Source organism: Talpa europaea (assembly GCF_964194135.1).
Source record: "Talpa europaea genome assembly, chromosome: 7".
Classification (NCBI taxonomy): Eukaryota; Metazoa; Chordata; class Mammalia; order Eulipotyphla; family Talpidae; genus Talpa; species Talpa europaea.
This window is the reverse complement of record NC_140074.1, coordinates 92,371,006-92,390,640: the sequence shown is the minus strand read 5'-3', so window position 1 is coordinate 92,390,640 and position 19,635 is coordinate 92,371,006. Positions and strand designations below refer to the sequence as shown.

Below are 19,635 nucleotides of genomic sequence, written 5' to 3'. Positions count from 1 at the left end.
TTTCCCTGACCAGTCCCAAGTTCCTTCATTTGCATCTGCTATGCAATAGTCCCTCTTCCTCTCCTTCCCATGGATTTAACTGATCCTTCCTCTCACCCTGACCTTCCCCATGCCCTTGTCCCTCCCCTTCTACAAAAAACAAAAAGCAACTGTCCAGGCTTCCCTAGGTGCATCTTCTTTGCATCACTGGGAGGCTCTGAGACTCACCCCACTTGGTCCTAAGAATCCCAAGTTCTTCTGGGAGCTTCCAGCATGTTAATTAGCATTCATTTGCATTTTGACATCTCTTGGTTTCTTTCTTTTTTATTCCATCACTCTTCATTTTTGGACTCATGTTTCTTTTTTACTTAAGAGTTACTATCCATTGGTCTTTGTATCACACTTTCATTTGCATGACATTACTTGCAGGTGGTGGGGAGCCTGGGCTTTTGGGGAGTCAGGCTGTTCTGGCCCCCAGAAACTCCTCCTCCTACCTTCTCTAGTCCAGTTTGCCTCCCCTACCCCCATTTTCCAAACCTATTGTCCTCTCCTCTCCCTCCCCCCCAGCTGGTGTGTAAGTGTCTTGGAGTTCAGTGTGTTATGATGGACCAATAATTCTGCCACTTGGAGTCTCCCCACATTCCAGCTCCCCAGTTTTCATGTGGGGCACTCAACTGACATTCCCATGGGGTCTCCCTCCCTCCCATCTGCCTGATCTGCCTCCGCCTCCTCCCACCAGGAGAGTTGGGGGTTGGCCACAATCTGATCTCTTGGGAGAGGTGGCTACCAGTGTGTGGGGGGTCATCACTGCCTTGGGGAGGAATGGGGCAGGGCAGAGAATCCCCCCAATTCCTGCCTGAAATCTCCTCTGGCCCCACCCCTGCTGGGAATTGAACTGAAAATCCTCCTCCCCAATTTGGGGGGTGTTGCCCCCATCACTGCCCAGCTCCTCTGACTGCCCCCCTGAATTCAGGGTGGGGGTACTAGTCACTGCCAATGTGTGTATGGGACTTGCTGGAAGATGGGGATTCTTGCCCCTCTCCAGGGCGGCTAAGCTGTCTCCTTAGGTGAAGTGATAGAGGAAGGGTATGTATTTTTCGATGGCACAATTTTAGGGGTCTGAGGGTGCAATCCCTTAACCTGCCACTGGAGGGGATCCCCCAAATTTCTTCCCCCCACACTCAAGGTTTCTGTGTGGAGGGGGAGCAGGGAGATCTAAGCTGTAGTGTGAAAGGGTAGGGAGAGATGCTGGGGGTGGGGGTGCTGTGTTCTAGACCCCCCATTTTATCCCAGTGTCCCCTGCCCCCCCTTCCCTCACCCCATGCCCCCAATTCTGTGGCGCATCCAGATTGTGAAAATGTACAATAAATGTGTAATGAGTAATAAAGGTGGTGTCTCTTCTTAAGCAGTGGGGAGGGTATTGAATTTGCAAGTGTAACTGAAAGGTTGAGAAGATACATTGGGAAGGGCCTGCACTTTGCAGGAGGACCTGACCTTGGGCATGGCAAAGTGTGATTCCCAAAGTGGCCACAATGGGGCAGCAGGAGTTTATAATGGGAAATGTTGGCCATCCCTGTGTCTCAGCCAGATGAACATAATGTCTGGACTTCCCCAGCTTTTCCCTCTCCTTTGGGGCCATGCTTCTGTTGTTTTATTCCTTTCTACCCCTAGACTTAGTTCCTAGATGCTCTGCAGCTGCTCCCGTGATCATTTAATCCCATCCTGAAGTAGATGACCAGTTTGTGTGAACTATCTCTTCCCAGTTGTGGCTAGCACAGCGCCAAAGTCCAGAAAAATATATCACTGAAAGAATCAACTCTGGGGAGATACAGCTGAGTAGTGTGGAACTGACTAGAGATGGCCTGGTATCCAGGCATTCTGCATTCTGTGATGTCTAACAGGTGACTCTAGACCCTATGCTGAACTCCCTTAACCTCCGGGTCCCATGATGCTCCTACCTGCACCCTAGCATTCTGGTCCCCAGGCACTTCAACAGTGAGTGGAGCATGAAGGGAAAGCTCTGAAGAGTTGATCTCTCTGGGTGCAGTATGTGGATTCAGGAGTATAGGAAACCTGGATAGTGTTTTCTAAACTCAGCGGCTCCTATGGCCTCCAAGGTGGTTTTTTTTTTTTAATTTTTTAAAGATTTATATTTATTTATGCATACAAGAACTGGGATATAGGCGGGTGAGGGGATTTACCAGAGACAGTGGGAATCAGAACAGGCAGATTTTACTGAAATACACTGCTAAGGGGAGCAGTAGGCGAGACAGGAAGGTCTGCTGTGCCATGTGGGTCAGCTCCCTGCCTGGAATTGAACACATGCTGCAGTGGCTGGGGATAGCTTCATAGCGCTGAGACAGTGCTGCACCATCGGAAAGGCCCATGGTGATGGTGATGGTGGTGTTTTGTTTGTTTTAAAAAATAGGTTTTCAGGTCCCTTCCCAGGAGGTTCTAATTCAACAGCTTTGGGGACCCAGGTGATTTTTTTTTTTTTTTTAAGATTGATTTATTTATGCACACAAGAGCTGGGATACAGGTCAGAGATGCCAGGGGTGAGAGGTTCACCAGAGACACAGAGTGGGGAACAGAACAGGCAGATTGACTGAAGTACACTGCTGAGAGGAGCAGCGGGCGAGTCAGGAGAGGTCTGCTGTGCCATGTGGATTGCTCCCTGGCTGGCTGGGGATCGAACTCGTGCTACAGAGGCTGCGGATTGCCTCGTAGTGCGGTGCTTAACCCCTTGCACCACCAAAGAGGCCCCCAGGTGATTCTTTACACAATCATAATATCCACCATTTATTAAGGGTTTACTATATTCCAGACAGTACTCAGGGCTTTTCTGCACTAAATGTACTGAATACAGGTTTAGGGTTTCTATATGCACCAGGACCTCTTTATAGTTTCAGGGACCTGGGATCAAATCTTGACCCCGTTACTTACTAGTGTGTTAATTCGGACAGATTATGTAACTTTCTGGATCTAGTCATTTGTGAGGCGGTGGGTAGTAAATTAGGTGGTCTCCCCGTTCTTGAGAAAACAAAACAATCAGGAGGTGGCTGTTACCTTCCTCGTCATTATCTGCACGCAGCATTGAGTTCTTCACCCAATTATCACAGTCCAGCGTCAGGGACCCAGGACCAGAGTCCCAGGGCGGAGGGTGCTATTGGTTCCCCCCTGCCGTTCTCTCCCGTCGGCTGTAACGCGCCCGCCCTAACGCCACGGCAGCTCGAATTTGCGCCTGCGTCCAGGTCACACTTGCTGCGCCTGCGCAAGCTGCGCAGTCTTGGGTAACAGTGTCGTCAAGGAAAATCCCCAGCTTCTAGGTAAACAAGTTGCCGCGTGAGACCGCCGGCACGTGTACCCTACAGCTCCGAGCCCCCAGCCTATGAGAAAGTTTGGAGGGCTGGACCGGCATTTGCTTCACGGATGTAGGCCGGTCGGCGGATGTTCCCACAGCCAATGAGAACGTCGGCAGTGGGCGGGGGCGTGGCCTTATGTCAGATTGCCTATCAGCGCTCCAGGGCGGCCCCCCCGCACGTGGCTCTGCCGCGGCCGGCTGTCAAGCGGACCAATGAGGAGATGATGGCAGTCTGCAGCGCCAATGGCGGCGGTGCTGAGGCCCGGCGGCGGCACGCGGCGCGGGGCATGGGTCGGCGCCCTTAGGCCAATAAGCTTGAGGGGCGTGGCGACCCCAGCGGTGGGAGGGCCTCAAGGAGCGAGTCCGAGTTACTGAGGTCTGGGAGCCAAGACGTTGTGGAGTCTGTGTGCTTGTTGGGTGGTGAGTGCTCTCGGGTCGGGGGAGATAAGCGGCGGCCGGTCTGGGTTTTTTGGAATGGTGTGTCCTGTTAGGAGGGGTGTTAATTCAGTGGTGGTGCGAGGGCGGGCCTGGCGAATGCGTGATCTCCGCGGCGAAAGCTTTGGTGTTGTGGGAAAGAGACTGAGCTAAGCTCTGGAGTTATGAGGGGCGAAAGTCACTGACATCAGATCCCTTGCCTCCCCAGGGTACCTGCAAACCTATCTGGCTTGGGGGGGGGTGGGGAAGAGCTTTCCAAGCCCAGAACTATCTGAGGCAGCTGACACCCAGGTAGAGGGGTGAGACCTCTGAGAGCTGGTGGGGGTTGTTCCAGTGTGTGTCTACTGTTTGGGCAGGTGCCTTAAGCACTTGAAAAAGGCAGGTGTTCTGAGACTGGAAGGGAGGCCCTGGTAGGGCAGATGGGAGGATATCAAAGGGTTGACATAATGATTAGAGAAAGGGTGATGTGATGATTTGTGTTACCCTGATCTAGTCACATAGCAACTCTGAATGTCTTTCTCATGTGTAAAATTGTGTGTGTGTGTTGGGGGGGGGAGTTGTGCTTAGAACCATTCTTGGGAGTAAAGTTGGGGTAGCAACCCGTTAAGTCCTGAAAGGGAGGTGCCAGTTGTGCAGATTGACTGTGCACGTGCCTTCCTGATCCCCTGGAGGTGAGGGAGGCAACAACAGGGAGCTCTGGTATCTGTACAACCAACCAGGTGTGTGGTCAAGTGACCTGGGGTGAGAACAGTGAGGAAGTGGGGTTCCTAGGAAATCAGTGGGGCTGGTGGCTGCTATGATGATTTGAAGAACTTTGTAAAAACTGAGGCTGTGAAGATTCAAAGTGTGTGGGGAGTGTAAACTGAAGGGCTCCACATTGGGCCCAATGGTGAGAGAGGAGGGCTGGGATGGAATTTGGTTCCTGACACAATAGCTCCCATATTTGACAGACCCAGGGTCCTCAGTCCTTGGCAACAACTCACAGGTTCCTGGGTAAGTGTAAGAAGCCAGAAGGACAGGCCATTGTCAGAGCTCAGATTTTAACCCTAGGCTCCAATTTGTTAACAGCTAAGAACATACATAGTATGAGGCAATTTAGCCCAGTTTAGTAACTCTGAACCTTAGTGCTTTCTTGTGGAATGGGGATAATACCCACCTCACAGGGTTGTCCTGGAATTAATAAGATGATGTATGTAACGTACTTAGCACAATGCCTGGATCATGCTTTAATTTTTTTTTTTTTAGCTAAAAAATGGCTACGGAGTCACCAATACAACAGTGACAAAGTGAGAGATTTATGTGAATGTTGTGGTTGGGCACTATCCTCACATTCTTGAGTTTTTCTCCCAAGTTTTGGTGAGTCCCCTCCCTATTTCCCTCTTCCTGGTTCTTCTGGTCTTCAGGCACCAGACAAACCCCTCATTCCTCCCTTTTATACTTTCCTTGGATTCAGGCCCCGGGCTTGCATGGCCGGTTGCTCTGCCCCAGTTGAATTTCCACATCTTACACCCATTCTCCTCCCGGCCCCTCCTCCCTCTCACTGCTGCCATAGTAGCAGATTCGGTTCCGAAGGGAACCTCTGGGAGAGAGCAAAGGTGTGAATTCTCTCATAGAGCCTGGGGCTCCAACTTCCCCACCCTGGCTCTTTGGTACCTGGCCAGCAAACGTGTAATTTGGGAGAGGGGGACAGCCAGTTCCTGGCGCTGTGGGAGCAAACTGAGGGGACGGCAGATGCAAGTATCTAGAAGAGGTTTGGGGGTGGAGGAGGAGAAGGACCTCCTTCCCCCTAATCATCTATCCAGGAATCCCTGACTCTGGGACAGGACGGCAGTTGTTGGATTGGGGGAGGAGTCCGGTCTGGGTGCTTATACTGGGCCACCAGCCAAAAGAACATGATGTTCCCAAGTGCGCTGGCCGCCGCCCTCTTGGCCTGGCTGCCTCCCAAACCGCTGCCTCTCCAGCCTCCCTGCCCCACATTCCCCGGCTGCCTTGCTCCGCCCCCGTGCTCCGCTTTGACGTCACGGCCGACTCCCGCCCCCTCTTTTTCATTGACGGCAGCAGGGCCTAGTTACTGTGGGGACGTGAGGCCGGACAACCAGGGGCCTCAGGAGCAGGTGGGGGGCTGTTGGAGCGTTGAAACCTTTTGTCTATGCGAAAAGGTAGATGTAGAGGTGGAGGTGGGAGAGCATGGACTGCCTATGTCAGGAGAGATGACATCCAAATCCCTCAGGAGAGCTGGGGAAGAAAAAATAAATGTTTCCAGAGAAGGGGCGTGAGACAGTGGGTGGATGGGGGGGGGGGAGAGGCGGGGCAGTGATGAAGTGTGTGTGGGGGGGCATTTTCAAGGAGAGGAGACTGAGAATACAGGCTCCTGAATCCTTTCTTTCCCGTGTTTTCTTGTTTTGGCTTCCTGGGTGGTTTTATAACCTCCTCGTGTCCCAGCTTTTCAGTAGAACCCCGCCCCCTTCACTTCCACCATGGGGAACACCATTGTTAAGGAAAGCTTAGGCCATGTGACAGTGAGGGGTGTGCACCCACAGCCGATTATGTCAGCATCAGCTTGCGGACCTCTTCACTTGACACACACGTTTCTAGGGAACCCTAATAGGAACTACTCACCACAATGCTGGATGTGTGTGTTGGGGGGAGGGGGGCAGTGGGAGAGCTGGCAGTTGTCAGTGTAACTGCAGATCTCCTGGCCCAGCCTGACACTTTGTCCCCCGAAATTAGGCCCCTGTTCTTTTTAGGACCTAGTGTTCTGCTCCCCCGCTTTAAAAAATATTATAACTTCCAGCCTGTTTGCCATTGCTCCACCCATCTTCTATTTTCCCTATTAATAACAAAATTACCATGTATATTGATCACTTGCCATGAGTCGGATCTGTTCTCCGGTTTGGGGAGTACAGTGAAGAAGATAAGGTCCTTGGCTCTTTTCCTAGTGTGGTGGGGCTCTGAAGCCTACACCTTTCTCTGTGTAGAGCACAGTGGCCTCTTCTCTCACCCATCACCTTTGTTTCCTTGAAGCCCTGGCTTCCTGGCCTTCACTTTTGGGGTATTCAAAAGTGTGGGTGGTTGCATCCTCAGAAGAGAAGCACTAGTCACCGCATAGGCTTCCAGGAGGGCTATCTTCTGATTAGCTTCAGAAGCACCTGCCATTGTTTCCCTTCACAGTCCCTATTGGCTCTGGCTGCCTTTTCTATTGTTTGCAACCTTCCCCTCCACCTCTCCACTCCCATTACACGTGGACTCTCAATTGCTCTTCTCCTGTCTGTACACAGGATTTGAAGTGTCATAGGAAGGGATTAGATAAAACAGCTTTATTATAACAAGGCTGGGGAGGAAAACCCAAGCTATGTTTCTCTCTGTCCCCCTCCTTCCAAGTGCCAACCATTTCATCTAGTTTGGCCCACCTCCCCCACCTCTGACAAGGCCAAGGTGTCCTGTTCTGCAAGACTGGTCATTTCAGGAAGTAGACAACTCTTAAGCTAACTGTGGTGGCCCAGGCATTTTCCCTGGAGGGGCAGCTTGCCTCCTTTCCCCTCCACTAGTCACTGTGCAAGGCGTCCTGCACCCATTGGCTGGGCGGTGGCGTCTGGGGCCCTTCAGTCCAGCGCCAGCACCCAGATCCACGTGCGCCCGTGTGTGTGACACAGCCCTGACCTCAGTGGGGGCCAGTAGCCAATCAGGCGCCAGGACGAGATCCCCAGCCAATCCGGGGCGGGGCCTGCGGCTCCGTCGGCAGTAGGCCAATGAGGGACAGTGCCTGGCATTATGCAACCCGCCTCCTGGCCCCGCGGAGCTTCCACTCGGCTGCGGGCTGCAACGGAGGTGGGCAAGCGGCCGGAGGGCGTTCGCGCGGCCAGGTAGGCATTTCCGCCGCCACCTTGGGGCGGTCTCCGGCTCGGAGCCGGAACGCCACCACTTGCAGCCTGATGGGACGCTTTCGGCCCGGGCGCTCAGATGACACACCAATAATTTGCCTTTCTCGCCGCTGTCCACCCCCTTCCTGCCCCCGGGGACGTAGGTGTTTCACGCCACCCTGCACCCGTGTCCAAACTCCTGACCCGCTTACTTTACCTCCAGCTTCGCTTCCGGCTTCAGCTATTCCGGCTCCACACCCGACCCTCAGCAAGCATGCCCCCCGCCTCCTTTCTCGTCACTCGGGACCCCAGGTTTTCGCTACGGCACCAGGACCCCTCCAGGCTTTCCGAGCTCTCCGCGATTCCCCCCTTCAATCCCTGGCCCCGCGCCGGTCGTGATGTCAGCCCTGTTCGGGCTGGAACATCCCGTTCCCGGCGCTAGTTCCTGCTGTTGGCCACAGCCTTCCCTTTTCTCCTGGCGCTCAAAAATGCTCGGGGGTTGGGGGTGTGGTTGGATGGGGAGTGAGGGAAGAACAGTCAGCGGGCTGTTGTATATCCCTGCTCGGAGCCGAGGCTGTCTGCCTTGGAAGGGGGTAAGGTGGGGGTGACTAGAAAACTGGAGAACCGAAGAGAGAATTCCTGGGTCGTTGACAATGGCAGGTGCCGGCTTCGTTTCTGATGGTCGGGAGAGGTGTAGAGGCTAGAGAAGGAAAGGCTGTGTCAGTGACAAGAATGACCGGGACCAGTTTAAAACCAGGCGAGGGCAGGGGGCGGGGGGGGGGGGGGGGAAGGGTTGCTCGGAGGGCGGTGGCGGTTGCTTGTTGCCCTGGGTAGCAAGGCCATCCCTGGAACTAACTCTGAGGCCGCCCCTCCCGTTGGCCACCGGGTCGTCCGGGACTGGGGATGTATTAGAGGTGGGTGACCACTGGCCGTACCCGCCGGTGTGGGAGTGGGTCGTTCCCGCTTCCGCTGGGAAATGGGGGAGGGGTCGGGCCTCCCGCCCTCCTATGGTCCCTCCAGCAACCGCTGAGCTCAGCTGCTGACGTCGGTTTCCCCGGCGACCGCAGCGGCGGCGGAAGCGCGTGGTGGGGCCATGCGAGTCTATGCGCATGTGCAGCGGGGGTGGCTCCGCCCCCGGATAAAATTAGCCTGCAGGCCTAAATATAGAGGTGGCAAGCTCACCCCCTGCTCTGAGGCTTTGGAGTCCCAGGCAGAGTTGGGGACTTGATGGGAATTGGAGGATGGAATGGGCCGAGTCTTGGGTCCACAGTTGTAGTTCTAATTCACTGCTCAGGGTGTGCTTACCCAGGCGGTGCTGGCTGGGGATGCCGGGTAAGCCCCAAGAGAGACAGCCCCTCTCACAGAACTTACCTTAGCTTCCTCTTGGAAGCCGGCAGTTCAGGAGTGTGGGGGCAGGCCGGGGAGGGTTTGAGTGAAGTCAGAATATACTGTGAAATTAATAGTCCACCTTTCTCCAAATTCTCCTTCTTGGTCACCCTTTCCAGGTACCCGCTGTGATCGAACTTCTCAATCCTCAGAGGTTTGGGTCTCCCAACTTATTTCCTCAGCCCGGCCTCCTGGCCCCCTTGTGCATCCGTGGTGGCCTCTCCACCTTCCCTGTTCTCCTGCTCTTCTCATGGCCCAGATATGAGTGGCTCCCTTGAAGGGGGCGATGGGGGAGGAGACCTCAGGACAGGGGAATCCTTTTGTCCTGGAGGGACCCCATCCCCTGGGCCTCCACAGCATAGGCCTTGTCCAGGCTCCAGCTTGGCTGATGACACGGATGCCAATAGCAATGGCTCAAGTGGCAATGAGTCCAACGGGCCAGAGTCTAGGGGTGCATCTCAACGGAGTTCACATAGCTCCTCCTCCGGCAATGGCAAGGACTCAGCACTGCTGGAGACCACCGAGAGCAGTAAAAGGTGTGTATGCTGCAGAGTCTGGGAGTAATCTTGTGAGTGGGTTGAGATAAGAGATGGGCCCTATGCTGCAGGCCACTTTCCCTCATCTTGGGCCTATTGCTTCTCCTCTAGCACAAACTCTCAGAGCCCATCCCCACCCAGCAGTTCCATTGCCTACAGCCTCCTGAGTGCCAGCTCAGAGCAGGACAACCCATCTACCAGTGGCTGCAGGTTTGTGATGTGAGGGCTGGGTGAAAGGATTTTGGTGCCTGGACTATATTCTGAGGCTAATGCCTATACCCCCGACTTCCCTGTGGGCTCTGCAGCAGTGAACAGTCAGCCCGGGCAAGGACTCAGAAGGAGCTCATGACAGCACTGCGGGAGCTCAAGCTTCGACTGCCACCAGAGCGCCGGGGCAAGGGCCGCTCTGGGACCCTGGCCACACTACAGTATGCACTGGCTTGTGTCAAGCAGGTGCAAGGTGAGTGGTACTCTCTGGGAAGACAATGGTCAGGGCTTGGGTTACTGTGGTGACGCAGCCTCATCACTGAATGTCCTGTTCTCCTCACCCTTCAGCCAACCAGGAATACTACCAACAGTGGAGCCTGGAAGAGGGAGAGTCTTGTGCCATGGACATGTCCACCTACACTCTGGAGGAGCTGGAGCACATCACATCTGAGTACACACTTCGCAACCAGGTCAGCCGTAGCCCCCCTTCTCCCCCCCACGTATCTCCTTCCCCACTCCCACAGCTCCTGAATCTGCTCTTATACTCACCCTCCTGCCCAGGATACCTTCTCCGTGGCTGTCTCCTTCCTGACAGGCCGCATCGTCTACATTTCGGAGCAGGCAGGTATCCTGCTGCGCTGCAAGCGGGATGTGTTCCGGGGTGCCCGCTTCTCAGAGCTCCTGGCTCCCCAGGATGTGGGAGTTTTCTATGGTTCCACTGCCCCATCCCGCCTGCCCACCTGGGGCACTGGGGCCTCTGCAGGTGAGGACCTCACATGCTTGAGGGGAGGGATGAGCAGTTCCAGGAAACTCATGCCTTTGAGGGGCCAGGGAACCCAAGCTTTTCCTTGCTACATGTAGGAAGGAGTAGGAAGGTGTACTTAACCACTCTCCTGGTTTATTATAGGTTCAGGCCTTAAGGATTTCACTCAAGAGAAGTCTGTTTTCTGCCGTATCAGGTAGATGGGGGAGGCTGGAGCAAACCCTTCCCATCTTCCACATCACCCTCCTTTCTTTTCTATGTGGGCTGTGACCTTGAGGTGGAAGGTTGGCTGATCCTTCATTGATAGTAACTAATGCTGTTCTCTTTGCCTTGCTAGAGGAGGTCCTGACCGGGATCCAGGACCTCGGTACCAGCCTTTCCGACTAACCCCATATGTCACCAGGATCCGGGTCTCAGATGGAGCTCCTGCGCAGCCATGCTGCCTGCTCATTGCAGAGCGCATCCACTCGGGTTATGAAGGTGGGTAGGCCTGAAGCCTGGGCTGAAGCCTGGAGGGGGAGGATGTGTGGTTCCTCTAGGCTGGGACTTAGGCATGACTAGTCTGTGGGGCATGATGTAGTCCCTCAGAATTTTGAACAGAGGAAAGTATTAGATAAAATCTCAGACATCTTTAGAGGTAGTGTTGGGTAACATCCCTGAGCTAGGAGGGAACCAAGAAAGTGCCTTGGTTCTTAGTTGCATTATTGGTAGGAGGCAGGAAAATGGTATAGAGCTTCTTTGTGGGCCAGAGGGCCCAGGGCAGAGTTGTGGGAGAATTGTTAGCCAACCTGGGCCTCAGACAGCATGAAGGAACGAGGAGGTGGTTCATTCTGGATGAAACCCAGTGGCCACATTTTTTGTGCCTCAGCTCCTCGAATCCCCCCGGACAAGAGAATCTTCACTACCCGACACACACCAAGCTGCCTCTTCCAGGATGTGGATGAAAGGTGAGGTCAGAACTCGGAGGGAACTGGGGAGGCCAGGACTGATGCCCTGGCCACTCTGATGCCTCAACCCATTTCAGGGCTGCCCCACTGCTGGGCTATCTCCCCCAGGACCTCTTGGGGGCCCCAGTGCTCCTGTTCCTGCATCCCGAAGACCGGCCCCTCATGCTAGCCATCCACAAGAAGAGTGAGTTTCCCTCATCTTGCTTTCCTACTGTCTCCAGAGCTTTTGAATGACTGCCCTTGTGGTTGAGTCTCTCAGTACCTTGGTCTTCTGGATCTCCAGTGGGAGGTCCTGCCTCTACTTAGCTCTCCCTCCTTCTGACCCCCCACCTAATTTCCCATTCTCATTAGTCCTACAGCTGGCTGGCCAGCCCTTTGACCATTCCCCTATCCGGTTCTGTGCTCGTAATGGGGAGTACGTCACCATGGACACCAGTTGGGCTGGCTTTGTGCACCCATGGAGCCGCAAGGTGGCCTTTGTGTTGGGCCGCCATAAAGTACGCACGTAAGTGGGCTTTGTCCCAGAGCTGGCACTGGGATTGTGGGGCCCTGTGGGAAGGGCAGGGCTCAACTCACTCTTCCCTACCCCATAGGGCACCCTTGAACGAGGATGTGTTTACTCCTCCAACCCCCAGCCCAGCTTTGTCCCTGGACCCAGATATCCAAGAGCTCTCTGAGCAGATCCATCGACTGCTGTTACAGGTGAGACTTTGAGAGGAGGGAGCTTGGCATCTGAGGAAGGGGTGGGGAACTGGACTGTCCCCTAACCTGTGCTTCTCCTTGCCTCAGCCTGTGCACAGCCCGAGCACCACAGGGCTCTGTGGGGTTGGCCCGGTGACATCCCCAGGCCCTCTTCTCAGTCCCGGCTCCTCCAGTGATAGCAATGGGGGAGATGCTGAGGGGCCTGGGCCTCCTGCCCCAGTGAGTATCTGTCTCCATTTCACCCCTCTTGTCTTCCGTTCCCCTGTCCTTGGAATCAGCATTACCAATCCCAGGGGGCTTTGCCTCTGCCCCTTTTCCTTGTCCTCCTTATCATTCTCTGCTCTCATCATAGCCTTCATGCTTTCCCACCAGTACCTTCTTATTGCACTGTACTCTGAGCCCCTGATGCTGGTCAGGCCCTCCATTGCTACCCTGCTCTATCCCATAGGTGACCTTCCAGCAGATCTGTAAGGACGTCCATTTGGTGAAGCACCGGGGGCAGCAGGTCTTTATTGAGTCCAGGGCCAGGCCTCTGTCACAGTCACGTCTCCCTGGTGAGTTGATGTGGACAAGGAATGATACCTGGAGGTCCACTGACTTCACCCCCAACCCACAGGAACTTTTCTGTCCTTGGCATCCAGCTACAGGCACATTCAAGGCCAAGACCCTTCCCTGCCAGTCCTCAGACCCAGAGCTGGAGGTGGCTTCTGCTTCAATACAGGCCCCACTAGCCTTAGCCCCTGAGGACACTGAGAGGAAAGAAGCCTCTAGTTGCTCCTACCAACAGATCAATTGCCTGGACAGCATCCTCAGGTAGGACCAGCCTGACATCTTCCCCCTTTTGGACCCTGATCCTCACCCACTGCAGACCCTTCCCTCATGTGCTCTGGTGCACTGCCAGGTACCTGGAGAGCTGCAACATTCCCAGCACGACCAAGCGTAAATGTGCCTCCTCCTCCTCCTGCACCGCCTCCTCAGCCTCTGATGACGACAAGCAGAGGACAGATCCAGTCCCTGTGGGGGCCAAGAAAGGTAAAGACCTAGTGCACATTCTGAAGTCACTGTGGCCTTGTGTCTCCGCACTTCTGCCTGTGGGACCCTGTCTTGCTCTGCCCTGCCTCTCCCAGCCTCCAGACCTCAGCCCCTCCCTGCCTTCATTCCCCTTCCCTCTTACCTGAGGTTTCTTCTCCTCACTTCCTGCTGAGGGCAAGAGTGGTAACTCAGAGCCGTCTCTCCGCACAGATCCATCGGCAGTGCTGTCTGGGGAGGGGGCCACCCCTCAGAAGGAGCCCGTGGTGGGAGGCACCCTGAGCCCGCTTGCCCTGGCCAATAAGGCGGAGAGCGTGGTGTCCGTCACCAGTCAGTGTAGCTTCAGCTCTACCATCGTCCATGTGGGAGACAAGAAGCCCCCGGAGTCGGGTATGGGCGTGGAGTGAGGGGACAATGCCTGGGCTCTACTTGATGCCCCAGCCGGAGCTCTCTCCACCTGCCTTTTTCCTTCCCCTCCCACCCCTAATGGAGAGAAGGCGACCCTTCTAGCTGGAGCTGTTCTGCCCCCACCAGCCTTTGCTGCTTTGCCTTTCCCCCATCCTGCTTCCTGTGTTCTTAATGTCAGTTCACACACCAACTTTGGGGGTGGGGTGGGGGTTCAACATTGAAGTGCTAACAATGAGAGTGTGAAGCCAGCAACTATTGAAACCGCTGAAGGGTCTTTGGGCATTAACCTGAAAAGTGTGCGGGAAAGGCAGGGAGTGGGCTTTCCTTCCAATGAGAGTCAAGGAGAATCTTCTAGGGAAGTGCTCTTGGTGGGGGCTGAGTATACTCTCTCATTCTGGGACCGCTTTGCGTGGAGAAGAGGGTCCAGGGCCAGTCCTTTGGAAGGTGACCAAGAAATGCATACGGGCCCCAGGTTTGGCTGTCAGAGGCCGGGGTTGGTTAAGCTGTTGGACAGAGTGGGTGTGATGTGCGTGTGTTAACCCCTGAGGTGATTCCCTTGACATTTTCCCATCTCACCTTTCTTAGACATCATCATGATGGAGGACTTGCCTGGCCTGACTCAGGGCCCAGCCCCCAGCCCAGCCCCCAGCCCTATGGTACCCCCTGATCCAGCCCCAGATGCCTACCGTCCAGTGGGCCTGACCAAGGCAGTGCTGTCCCTGCACACACAGAAGGAGGAACAGGCCTTCCTCAGCCGCTTCCGTGACCTTGGCAGGCTGCGTGGACCCGACGGCTCCTCCACGGCTCCCTCGGCCCCTGGTGAGAGAGGTAGCCACCCTGGGCTTCCCTTAGCCTAACCCTCTGCCTGGTCTAGGGCCAGACTGTCAGGGAGGAAGGGGGCTCTTAAGGGGGATGTTCCTGCTCCAGGGACCCAGACTGGCGCTGTCTCCTCCACCAGCATGTTACCTGAGTGGGGCCCTGGCTAGCCTCTCCCTGCTAGCTCCGGTTCCTAGGTTCAACCAGAGGAGGGCGGCCTTGGGGGGCTGGCACTGAGACAGGCAGGGGTTCTGCTTCAGGTAAGCTGATCCACGCCCAACCTAAGGGCAGGGACAGGAAGTATGTGTGGGGGTGGGGGCTTCAGCGGCAGAGGGTAGCAATCCAGGTACCTGAGGGAGGTGCCCCTGCAGGTGGACATGCACAGGACTCAGGATTTGGCTTTTCCTGCCCACCTCTTCACTCCATTGCAAGCTAGGCAGAGTGTGGCCTTGACTGGCAGGAGGAGCTCCCAGGCTGGCAGTGCCTGCAGAATTTTGGCAGATGAACCAGAGCTGCCTGCCCATTCATCCATGGACCCACCAGCCTCCTCCCATCTGTCAGCGTGCCTGTCTTCTGCACACCCCCAGCTCAACCCTTCATGTAACCTTTCCTTTCCCTGGCTCAATAAATCCCCCTGTCCTTGCCTCCTGTGATTCTTCCCTGAAGATTTCTCTGCCTCCCCATAGGACAGTCCCCTCTGTTCTCTGTGGGCCAGGAAACCGAACTTTCCCTGGGCCTTTGCCTGTCTTCTCTCTGGTCAGTTTCAGGGCAGTGAGGGTGGCAGGAGCACTAACCTCCAGGTAGATGCCCTCGATAACCCTGGTCTCTTCCCCACAGGCTGCCACCATGGCCCTGCACCCCTTGGCCGCCGACACCACTGCCGATCCAAAGTCAAGCGCTCACGCCACCACCAGGCCCCTCGGAATGAAGCCCCGTGCTATGTCTCCCACCCCTCGCCTGTGCCACCCTCTGCCCCCTGGCCTCCACCACCAGCCACTACTCCATTCCCAGCTGTGGTCCAGCCCTACCCACTCCCAGTGTTCTCTCGAGGAAGCCCCCAGCCTCTTCCCCCTGCCCCCACATCAGTGCCCCCTACAGCTTTCCCTGCCCCCTTGGTGACCCCTATGGTAGCTTTGGTGCTCCCTAACTATCTATTCCCAACCCCATCCAGCTATCCGTATGGGGTAGCCCAGACCTCCGCAGAGGGACCTCCTACCCCTGCCTCCCACTCCCCTTCTCCACCCCTGCCCCCACTGCCCCCCAGCCCTCCCCACTGCCCAGACTCTCCACTATTCAACTCAAGGTGTAGCTCCCCACTCCAACTTAATCTGCTGCAGCTTGAGGAACCCCCCCGAGTTGAAGGGGGTGCTGTTGCAGGGGGCCCTGGGAGCAGTTCTGGGCCACCGCCTCCCAGTGAGGAGGCTGCTGAGCCGGAGGCCAGACTGGTGAGCCCTGACCCCGCTGCATCTTCCTGTCAGCCCCTGCCCTTGCCCCCCTTCTCCCTTGCTCTCTCACTTTGCGCTTCTTCTGCCCTTGCCTGCACAGTGCCTTGGTCTCCTGCAGAGGGTGTTGTGGGGTGGGAGACCCCAGCTAAATTTCTGAATGAGGCCGAAATGGGCTGCCTCATCTGTAATGTAGGGACAGTCCTGTCTGTCTGACAGGTGGCGAGGACATCCCAATAACTTCTGAGAGCACATCTGCCACTTGGAAAGGGTCCAGCATCACTTGGAAAGGGTCCAGCATCACGTCCTTAGCTCTTCACCAGCTTCTCTCATCCTGGTCCCTCTGTCATGGACTGGAAACAGAGACCACTTGGGTTGGCTGTGCTCCCACCGCCCCCTCCAGTGGAAGCAGTTGAAGGGAAGCCTAGGTGGTGATCTTTTAACCCCTCCCTATCTTCCTCCCCCTCTTCCAGGTGGAGGTAAATGAATCCTCCAATCAGGATGCACTTTCGGGCTCCAGCGACCTGCTAGAGTTGCTGCTGCAGGAGGACTCTCGCTCTGGCACAGGCTCTGCTGCCTCAGGCTCCTTGGGCTCTGGCTTGGGCTCTGGGTCTGGTTCAGGATCCAATGAGGGTGGCAGCACCTCAGCCAGCATCACACGTAAGTCTCCACCCTCCAAGACCTCCAAGTGTAGGAAAATATGGGGGTGATGAGAGGCCAGGTCCCTCCTTAGCTGAGCAGCCTAAACCCATGGCCTGCTTCCTAAGGCCACTGGACTGCACATGTGGTCTTGAGGGAGGCCTTGTGAGGCCCTGGGGGGTGAGAGTGACAGCTTCCCTGATTCTTGGCAATTCCCCCATCTCATAGGCAGCAGTCAGAGCAGCCACACAAGCAAGTACTTTGGCAGCATTGACTCTTCTGAGGCTGAGGCTGGGGCTGCCCAGGCCAGGACTGAGCCTGGGGATCAGGTCATTAAGTATGTGCTCCAGGACCCCATCTGGCTGCTCATGGCCAATGCTGACCAGCATGTCATGATGACCTACCAGGTGCCCTCCAGGTGAGGAGTTTCAGAGGTTTCCTCCTCCCTTTCAGCAGGGTGGGAGGGTAGGCCACCCTGCATGCCCAGCTAACTTGGGGTTTTCTTTTCTGGGACTGAGTGTAGCCTGGGCTTCCTATCCTATCTCTTGCCCCTTGGAGCTCTGTGATTAGTTTTCTTCAGGCTGAGGGCAACTTTCCTGATGTGGGAAGCCCTGAACTTCCAGAACACTGATTCAGGGGAGGGGCATGAGTCAGTGGCTGGGGAATTGTGATAGAGAAAGAATGCCAGCCTGGTGGTCCCTGGCTTCAGTTCCCAGACTCTGCCTTCTGAACCCCTTCCCTGGGCAGGGACATGGCCTCTGTGCTGAAGCAGGACCGAGAGCGACTCCGAGCCATGCAGAAGCAGCAACCTCGGTTCTCAGAGGACCAGCGGAGAGAACTGGGTGCTGTGCACTCTTGGGTTCGGAAAGGCCAGCTACCTCGGGCCTTTGATGTCATGGTAAGAGAAAGTCTGGCCCGGGGGGAGAAGAAAGAACTGAGCACAAGTTGAAGGGATAGAATCTAAGGGCTGAACCTCGTTATCCTTGGATCATTCTTTCAGTTAGCTGCTGGGTCATATAACGTTAAACCTTGTGAGTGTTTACAGAGTTGAGTTTATCCTATGATAATGTACATTGTGACCCATAGTGGGGTTCAGAGATAGGGTACAGTGTGTTTTCTAACCTTGTTTGCCCCATGTGCTGTGTGAACTAGTGTTTCTTGGGGCTATATTTTGGAATGTACTTTGGGGCTAGAGGACATGGCGGTGAGGTGGCAGGTCACCAGTGAGAACCATGCCTGACTTACTCATCCCCTTTCTCCCTCCCAGGCCTGTGTGGACTGTGGTAGTAGCACCCAAGACCCTGGCCACGCTGATGACCCACTCTTCTCAGAGCTGGATGGACTGGAGCTGGAGCCCATGGAGGAGGGTGGAGGCGAGGGTGGGGGTACTGGCGGTGAGGGTGAGGGGGGAGATGAGTCCCAGGCCCAAGCTGGGGTCATGGTTTCAAGCACTCAGGACCTGGCCATGGAGGAGGAAGAACAAGGTGGGAACTCATCCAGTCCAGCCTTATCTGCCACAAAAAAAGGCACCAGCTAAACTGTATTTGGGGGCCACCTCTGGGAGTGCATGAGAAGCTTCCTTCTTCCCATGTCCCAACTCTCAGATTCAGATGTGGCTGGACCAACCAATAGAAAACTGCCCCAGCTTATCCCACTGTCGGGGGCCGGACCCCCATCATCAGCTGGGGATAAAGGGGTTGCCTCTGGTCTTTTAGGGAGCAGAGGGTGGAACTCTTCAGTTCAACTCAGAGCAGCCTCACCTCCCACCCCTGGTGAAGTCCTTCTTTCTCTTGGACAAGGTTGCAGACAAGCTGCTGAAGTGGTCTTTCCAAATCCCAGCTGAGCCCAAGTCTGGGTAGGAGGGTTGGGACTACACTTATTTATTGGGGGAAACAGCTCTTCTCCCTCCAGACGGGAGAAGGGTCTGAGGCCCAAGCAGGACCCAGCAGTCCGAACCCCTAGCTGCTCCAGGGTGGGGGACGTTGGTGGACCATGGAGTCCCTGGTGCTGCCCCTCAGGTGGGACCCAGGTGTTCTCAGCTGTACCCTCTACCGATGGCATTTGTGTTTTTGATATTGTGTCTGTTGTTATTTTTTAATACAAAAAAACAAACAAACTGACTTTGTGGAATGAAGTTTGAAGGTTGGGGTTGGCTGAAGGGGGAGCTCTTTCTGGGGAGATGTGATCCCACTTCCAGAAAGATGGTCATGAAAGTGGGCGGTTTCCTCCCTTGACTACCCCCATCTTTTATCCCCCAACACCCTTTCCAGCTGAAGGGCCTTGCTGAGCCTGCTTGATCTCCACCAGACTCAAACCCTGCTGTCACCTCTAACCTTCCCTCAGCTGGTGTGCCTGGAAAAGGGACACCCATTCAAAGAGCATTTGTCAAAGGGCAAGCAAGTTTTAGCAGGATCATGGGCGCCAGAAGCAGGGAAAGGGGATCCCACTTACCAGGGTGCTGCTCTGAAGCAGGTGAGGCTATCTAGCTTTTTGGTCACTATACGGGAGTCGGTCCTTCAGTAGGTCCAGTCTAGATGGCTAAGGGACAAGGGAGTTGTGGACCGCTCATGGTCGACTTGACCCTCGAAGGTGTGGGACAGGGAGATGCCGAGTGTTAACGTTCAGGCTCAGAGCCCGTAAAGGGCGCGAAGAACCTCGAAAGAAAGGAACGCTTCATTGAACACTCGTGGTAACTATTTATTATTGCTCACCGGCGTTCGCTGACGCTGATCTATCCATAGCCACGTTGGCTTGCTGCCGGCGCCGTGGCTTAGCTGGTTAAAGCGCCTGTCTAGTAAACAGGAGATCCTGGGTTCGAATCCCAGCGGTGCCTGCACGTGCGGGGACGCGTATATTATTGCTGCGAGAAGAACACATTTCAGCCCCAGCCCCAAGGGCCTTCGGGCCCCGCCTTCCAAGGGGCTTCCTCTTTGAGCGTCCGGTAACGCGCACTTTTAGTGCACGTTTGGAGCCAGGCTCCCGTGTCCCTCCGTGAGTTAGGGTTGTGCGGCATCACCATGTCTGCTTTCAAGGCTTTGGGGCCCTGGACTTGGATTTGGGCTCCTTTTCTTGGGGTCGCGCTGTGGCCGTGGGGAGACAGAAGAGGAAAGTCACCGCAGCCGGCT

The 19,635-nt window shown here is 55.5% G+C and overlaps 1 protein-coding gene and 1 pseudogene across 3 annotated transcripts in view; both read left to right on the top strand.

Moving 5' to 3' along the window:
• LOC311173822 (large ribosomal subunit protein eL27-like) overlaps positions 1–19,635 on the top strand; it is a 754,061-nt pseudogene that overhangs the window by 217,039 nt on the left and 517,387 nt on the right. The window lies entirely within an intron of this gene.
• PER1 (period circadian regulator 1) lies at positions 9,283–18,047 on the top strand (the record flags this gene model as incomplete). 2 transcript variants are annotated; one of them, XM_084239076.1, is made up of 22 exons in its annotated part: positions 9,283–9,557; positions 9,669–9,767; positions 9,863–10,017; positions 10,113–10,234; positions 10,326–10,527; positions 10,672–10,723; positions 10,865–11,007; positions 11,396–11,474; positions 11,552–11,658; positions 11,826–11,979; positions 12,068–12,176; positions 12,264–12,395; positions 12,625–12,730; positions 12,818–12,989; positions 13,078–13,208; positions 13,419–13,595; positions 14,199–14,432; positions 15,267–15,874; positions 16,345–16,531; positions 16,739–16,928; positions 17,258–17,408; positions 17,778–18,047. In XM_084239076.1, 22 exons carry the CDS (start codon positions 9,283–9,285, stop codon positions 18,045–18,047), a joined length of 3,855 nt encoding a protein of 1,284 aa, XP_084095202.1. The 2 variants fall into 2 exon arrangements, with proteins under 2 accessions (XP_084095202.1, XP_084095201.1); XM_084239075.1 differs by having other exon boundaries at positions 13,401–13,595; positions 14,199–14,441.